The following is a 6,968-nucleotide window of genomic DNA, read 5'->3' as shown; positions in this document are numbered from 1 at the left end:
TTCTTGTTCAGTGAAAAATGCCATTGGTATTTTTTTAGGGATTGCATTGAATCTGTACATTGCTTTGGGTAATTTGTTCAGTTTAACAGTATTGATTCTTCTAATTCAAGAGCATGGGATACCTTTCCATTTCTTTGACTCATCTTCAATTTCCTTTATCACTGTTTTATAGTTCTCAGCATATAAGTCTTTCACATGCTTAGTCTGGTTTATTCCTAGTTTTGGAAATTCATCCATGTTGTATGAAAAAACAGTTTGTTCCTTATGATTTCTGCATTGCATTCCATCATAAGGAATTGTCTTTTGATTGGACAATTTAATGCATTTATTGATAGGTAAGGAATTATCATTGCCATCTTATTCATCATTTTCCTGCTAGTCCTTTTGTTAATTTCTCCCTCTCTTGCTGTCTTCCTTTGTGATTAAAATTTTTTTCATAGTCAAATACTTTGCTTTCTTCCCCTTTATCTTTTGAGTATGTAATGTAGTTTCTTGCTTGTACAAAAAACACCTTATAGTTTTATAGCAGTCTGTTTTAAGTTGGTAACAACTTAACTTTACTCACTGACTTCAGGAGAGAAAAACCTGAACCAGCCAATCTCGTGGAGAATTTGGTGGCTTTCTCAGATCTTTTTATGGTTTCACTGCTGCGTACTTCTTGTTCCTTCTCAGGGGTAATTCTTAAATTTATATGCCTTCACCAGATCCTGCAAATTCAAACTGGGTGTTAAGAACCCTCTCATCATTCATTTCCCCTATAATTCCACAGGAAACAAGGTAAAGAAGATGTCTACCACCCTAGAAATTTCCCTTTTCCTCCTATGAGTCATTATTAATCCCCAGAGGGCAATTTCTATAATTTTGCTTGCTCAGGACTGCATACAACTGGAATCATAAAATTTATTTTTGTGTGTCTGGGTTTGTTGGCTCAATATGTTTTGGAAATTCATCCATGTTGTATGAAAAAACAGTTTGTTCCTTATGATTTCTGCATTGCATTCCATCATAAGGAACATACCATGCATTCAAGTTCCCTTCATTAACATTTGGGTTATATGAACATTGGCAGGTAAGTCTTTCGTGAACGTATATTTTTATTAATCTTCATGATAAACCTAAGGATGGAATTGCTGGGTCATAGAGTTGGTACATACATACCAACTCTATGTTAATTAGAAACTAATGAACTTTTCTGCAAAAGAGTGGTACAGTTTTAAACTTTCCCTAAAACTGTGTTAGAGTTATAGTATCAGGGGAGTTTTGTGATACACTTTCAGTGACTACTTAAGAGGATTTCCACAATTGCTCTGAGTTTAACACACACACACAAACACAGCGTGTGTGTATGTGAGTGTTTGGATGGAGATTGTGACAGAACAGCTTTGCATTTATTTTACGTATATTGTCTTACCTGAGTTTCCCTATTATTATTTTTCTGTGAAGAAGACTGATCCTGAAATAACTGGAAGGCAATTGAAATGATGGTGCATCTATAAAGGTTCCTGAGAACCCCCTTGTGGCACAGCAGATTAAGGATGCAGGATTGTCACTGCAATGGCTAGAGTCATTGCTGTAGCACAGGTCACAGCTGTGACATGGATTTAATCCCTGGCCTGGAAATTTCCACATGCCTCAGGTGCAGTTCAGTTTCTGTCTCTGTGTCTCTCTTTGTCTCTCTCTCATGACATTTATTATGCATAAATACATATATATATAAACAATTCTATGAAAAATATTATCATGAGCATATTTGCAATATATTTTATATGCATTAATAAGTTTTAGTATTTTTGGAATTTTATGATTACTGACTTAAGCCATTATTTTATAAAGTAAGATAAATGAAAAACAAAAATTCTAATGACTGTCAGGTCTCTTGGTTAGAATCCACAGCCAGGGAAGATAGTTAACTTTGATATGCCTATTGTTTTGTATCTTCACTCCTGCTGATAAATATAGATACAAAAGTTGATGAATATAGAAGTAATTTCAAAAGTCCCAAAGGATCTTTCCTCTAACCAGAGCCCTCTGAGACACCAAATGTGGAACTCCAATTAGCTGTAAACCCTCAAGTCCGCAGAATCCTCAGAGGATACAGAGATGCTATGTAGAGGTGGAAGCTGGTTGTTGTAGAACCATTTGACACTCAGAAGTCTCAGGCATGTTCATGAGTCTCATCTTTGCCCACACTGAGGTGAGTTTGGGTGATGCCCAAAGACTTGCACCTTCCAAAAATGTAAAGGTTTTAGTACAAGAAAGGCAAGTGTTTGAGACATAGTTGATTGGAAGCTCAGCATTTCTTCCTAACTCCAGCCAGAATAGAGGACCATCTGTTTGGGACTAAGAAACAACATTCCCCTAATTGTGAAATAATTCGTTTTTGTCTTTTTAGGCCCGCACCCACAGCATGTGGAAGTTCCCAGGCTAGGGGTCAAATTGGAGCAGCCGCTGCTGGCCTACACCACAACCACAGCAACATCAGATCTGAGCTCTGTCTCTGACCGACACCACAGCTCATGGCAACGCCAGATCCTTTAACCCACTGAGTGAGGCCAGGGATCAAACCTGCATCCTCGTGGATCCTGGTCAGGTTTGTTACCGCTGAGCTACGATGGGAAGACCAAATGTAAAACTATCTTAGAGTTGATTGAAGATAGAGAAGCCCAGGTAAGAGCGAGCTCCAAAGGGAGGGTGTTGTTTGCCTTAACAGATAGATGTCTACATTCAGAACTGCTTCCACTGGGATGGTCCTTGTGGGCAGTGGGATATGACTGAAGACTAGACTTGACTCCTACAAGGCACTTGTAAGGAACTTCCAAGAGCCTTCCCATAGAAATAGTCTCATGCAACTCCCCTACTAGGTTTCATATGATGTCTATGAAAACAGTCCAGGAATAAGAATCTGGCTATATCACCAATAAATTCTATCTCCAAAGGTCCCTTTCTAAAGACTGACTTTCTGTAACATTGCACATATATTCTGTCTCTTCTCTAAGACACTATTAAGAGAAAGCTTTTTCTTTCTTCCCATGTCATCATAAATTAAGCTAGTTATGCCCCATTTATGCAATTCCTCAAAAATCAGTAAGTTAAGGCAATGGATATAGATTGATTAAACCTATAAAGTCAGACAAACTTGGATTTGAACCCTGACTCTACCAGTTTTTAAATTTTGTTGATGCAATTTTTATTTAGCTACCCTGAACTTAACATTTCTTCATATATAAAATGAGGACAGTAGCATATATCCTTGGCATTAATATAAATTTGACTATGGAAATTAACCTCCGTCAGAATATTAGCTCCATGAGTGGAGAGGATTTTGTACATTTGGATCACTAATGTATCTCTACAAACTAGAACGGCATCAATAAATCTCTGTTAAATAAATAATACTTTAACGTATAATCTGACAATTATTTTTATTATTATAATAGATAACATGTACTGATTACCTACTAGATACCAGGCACCACCTGGAGGACTAATTCTCATTTAACCATCCTAACACTTCCATAATATGTACTATTACCACCATCCCTTTATTAAAAGCCATGAAAATTGTAAACAGGAAGATTTGAGATGTGTTCAAGTCCATCCAGCTAATTAGTCCTGGAAACGCCTGGAATCTGAGCATCCATGTCTCTAGAAATAAGGATGCAATAAAACACTGCTCTCACATTTTCCAAGAGAAAACCCTGATTCATCTAGATTTTTCTTCTTTTGAATATATTTTAAGTTTAAAAATAGCTCACCCAATAGCAGAATTCACGTGCCTCTTTGAGAATCGTCTGGCAGAAAGGGTGTAAAGAGAAATCTTACTGAAGCACAGGGGAGAGAACTGGCACTGAGTTGGTCTGTTTTTCTGTTTAGGATTCAAAGCAGATGGATAGATTGTTTAGTTATGTGACATTGACATTTGGAAGAGCCTGAGAATTTTCCACCAGCAGTCTTAGTTTACAAGCCAGATGAGCAGACCCTAAGATTCTCCCTCCTCTGATATTCTAGTATCTCAGTCTTTTCAGTCTTGCAGCTTTCGTGCCCTCCGGTTACCTTAGAAGAAGGCAGACATCAGAGGTGGCATCTCATATACCCCAGCTCTCTTTGTAGGAGCTCCAATGGCCGCATGCTCACCTGCTACCTTTTTAGTGAGAGCCTTGTGGGGCTTTAGCTGGATGGGATGTCCCTGGATTTCATTCAGGGGTTGAGACATTTATAATTTTTTTCCTAAGATGTGAGAATATATATATATATATATTTTTGAGTTGGGGAACTCAGGTTTATTATGTCGGCGGGCTCAGAGGAGATGACTCTCTGGAGCCTGCGCCCCAAAGAAGGGTTTCACAAGGCTTTTATGGGCTAGCTCTTCCGGGTCCGTGCTTGGCGGACCGGAGTGAGGTCAGGTAAGATAGGAGAATATGTTTGAATCTCTTGGAGTCCCTAGTAACTACGCTTGCTTTCTAAAGTTTCTTTCTCAACCACCAAATGTAACTGAGGTTTTCAAAATCTCACACCACCTCTCCTGCCCTAAAATGCACAATAGCGCTTGAGTTCTAGCAGGTCTGAGTGGCTCCATTCGAATTTACATCTATTAATCAAGGTGAGTTGATCACATGGGATGCTTATACCGAGGAAAGAAATGAAAATAATAGTAATAACAACAATAGCGTTGCTGCTAATATTTAGTGAGTATTCACTGTGTATTATTCACAGTTTTAGCACAATATGCAAATTATCTTATTGAATGGTATTGACAAGTTACTGAGCTTTACACAACTAATACGCTCATTTCATGTTGAGAAAGAAGGTACGCAATGGCTAAACCACTCATCGACATCACATACTAGGTAAGAACCAGAGATGGAATATGATCTAGATAATGTGACGCCAAGGGAACTTCAACACTACTTCTCATTCCTAAAAATCTTTTTTGTTGTTGTTTTACCTTTGGTTTCCAAGCCCTCTACTCACCTCTAAGCCATTTCCTTGTCCAGGAAACTATCACTTTTAAAGAACGTAAAATGCCCTCCTCCTGGCCATCATTATGTCTGGAGCCAACAGCTCCAGTCTGACCCCGGGATTCTTCATCTTGAGTGGTGTCCCTGGGCTGGAAGCCGCACACGTCTGGCTCTCCCTGCCATTCTGCTTCATGTACATCGTTGCTGTCATGGGCAACTGTGGGCTCCTCTACCTCATCAGCCACGAGGAGGCCCTGCACCGGCCCATGTACTACTTTCTGGCCCTGCTCTCCTTCACCGATGCCACCCTGTGCACCACCACGGTACCCAATATGCTGTGCATCTTCTGGTTCAACCTCAAGGAGATAGACTTCAATGCCTGCCTGGCTCAGATGTTTTTTGTCCACATGTTGACGGGGATGGAGTCCGGGGTGCTCATGCTCATGGCCCTGGACCGCTACGTGGCCATCTGCTACCCCTTACGCTATGCCACCATCCTCACCAGCCCTGTCATCGCCAAGGCTGGTCTTGCCACGTTCCTGAGGGGTGTGATGCTCATCGTCCCTTTCACTTTCCTTACCAAGCGCCTGCCCTATTGTCGTGGCAACTCCATTCCCCACACTTACTGTGACCACATGTCCGTGGCCAAGGTCTCCTGTGGCAATGTCAAGGTCAATGCTGTCTACGGTCTGATGGTTGCTCTCCTCATTGGTGTGTTTGACATGTGCTGTATTTCAGTGTCTTACACTATGATATTGCGGGCGGTGGTGAGCCTGTCTTCGGCAGATGCTCAGCACAAAGCCTTCAGCACCTGCACATCTCACATCTGTGCCATTGTGATCACCTATGTCCCAGCTTTTTTCACTTTTTTCACCCACCGTTTTGGAGAACACAGTATCCCTCACCACATACACATCATTGTGGCCAACCTTTATCTGCTCCTGCCTCCTACAATGAACCCCATTGTTTACGGAGTCAAGACCAAACAGATCCGGGAAGGTGTGATCAAATTTTTACTTGGAGACAAGGTTCTCTTTACTCAAGACAAATAAATCACAAAATACACGCATAGCAGCTCCTTCTGTGGTGCAGCAGGTTAAGGATCCAGGGTTGTCTCTGCAGCCTTCTGGGTTGCTGCTGAGGTGTGGGTTCCATCCCTGGCCTGGTGCTGTGGGTGAAGGATCCAGCATTGCTGCAACTGTATAATAGGTTGCAGCTGCAGCTCAGATTTGTTCCCTGGACAGGGGACTTTTATATATATATGCTGCAGATTCATCTAATAAATAAATAAATAAATAAAAGAGATGCATTGCTTGCGAAGGGGGGGAGAAAAATAGAATGAAGAAGAAATTTGTAAAAGATACGAGTAAGTCAAAAGAAGACATTTGTAAAAGATATGAGATGGTTGTAAAAATGGTATTAAAAACACGAGTCCTGTCATATGCAGATTTTTTGAAGCCTTTTCAAGTATATATTATGAAATATTTCTTCTGTGTGAAGTTCTGCCAAAAAAGAGAATGCAGAATAAAGAAATACCATACCAATTTCTTACAGATTTTGTTTTACTTAAAGGTCTGCAGACTCATGTCTACTGTGAACATGAAGGTAAAGAAATGAATGCAGCCTAATGTCAGCGTGTGCATTGTGTGTAAGACCCGGAGTCTGTGGTGCTCTGGACCAAGCACGCCTTCCCCATACAGGACAAATTCCACTCAAATTAAGCACATTATCACCATGGCGTAATGTGGGCCCAGGGTTACAATAGTTTACAGTGTTTTTTTAAGGCAAGCTAAATTTAGATGTTTTGTGAAATCTCCCAACTTTAACTACTCACTAAATATTTTTTCAATATGCTTCGTTTCATTTTGGACATGCCTAAGAGTTCTGTCTTTTTCCATTTCATCAAGGGCACCTCCATTCAAAATGCACCTAAAAATATAATTGTGATATTACCAGTCAAGCAGACAAATGCCTTGGTTAAATTGCTTGTATGTCTTATAATTCATGTAC

At 40.2% G+C, this 6,968-nt stretch overlaps 1 protein-coding gene across 1 annotated transcript; it reads left to right on the top strand.

Annotated features, from left to right (window-relative positions):
- Positions 5,045-6,010, top strand: LOC110255227 (olfactory receptor 52N2). The gene has a single exon (XM_003129440.3). The coding sequence runs from the start codon at positions 5,045-5,047 to the stop codon at positions 6,008-6,010; it is 966 nt and encodes a 321-aa protein (XP_003129488.2).

The sequence above is a fragment of the Sus scrofa genome, chromosome 9 (assembly GCF_000003025.6).
Source record: "Sus scrofa isolate TJ Tabasco breed Duroc chromosome 9, Sscrofa11.1, whole genome shotgun sequence".
Taxonomy (NCBI): Eukaryota; Metazoa; Chordata; class Mammalia; order Artiodactyla; family Suidae; genus Sus; species Sus scrofa.
This window is presented reverse-complemented; position numbering and strand designations above follow the sequence as displayed.

Coding starts and splice junctions, on each gene's coding strand:
- LOC110255227 (XM_003129440.3), top strand. CDS start 5,045: ATGTCTGGAGCCAACAGCTCCAGTCTGACCCCGGGATTCTTCATCTTG.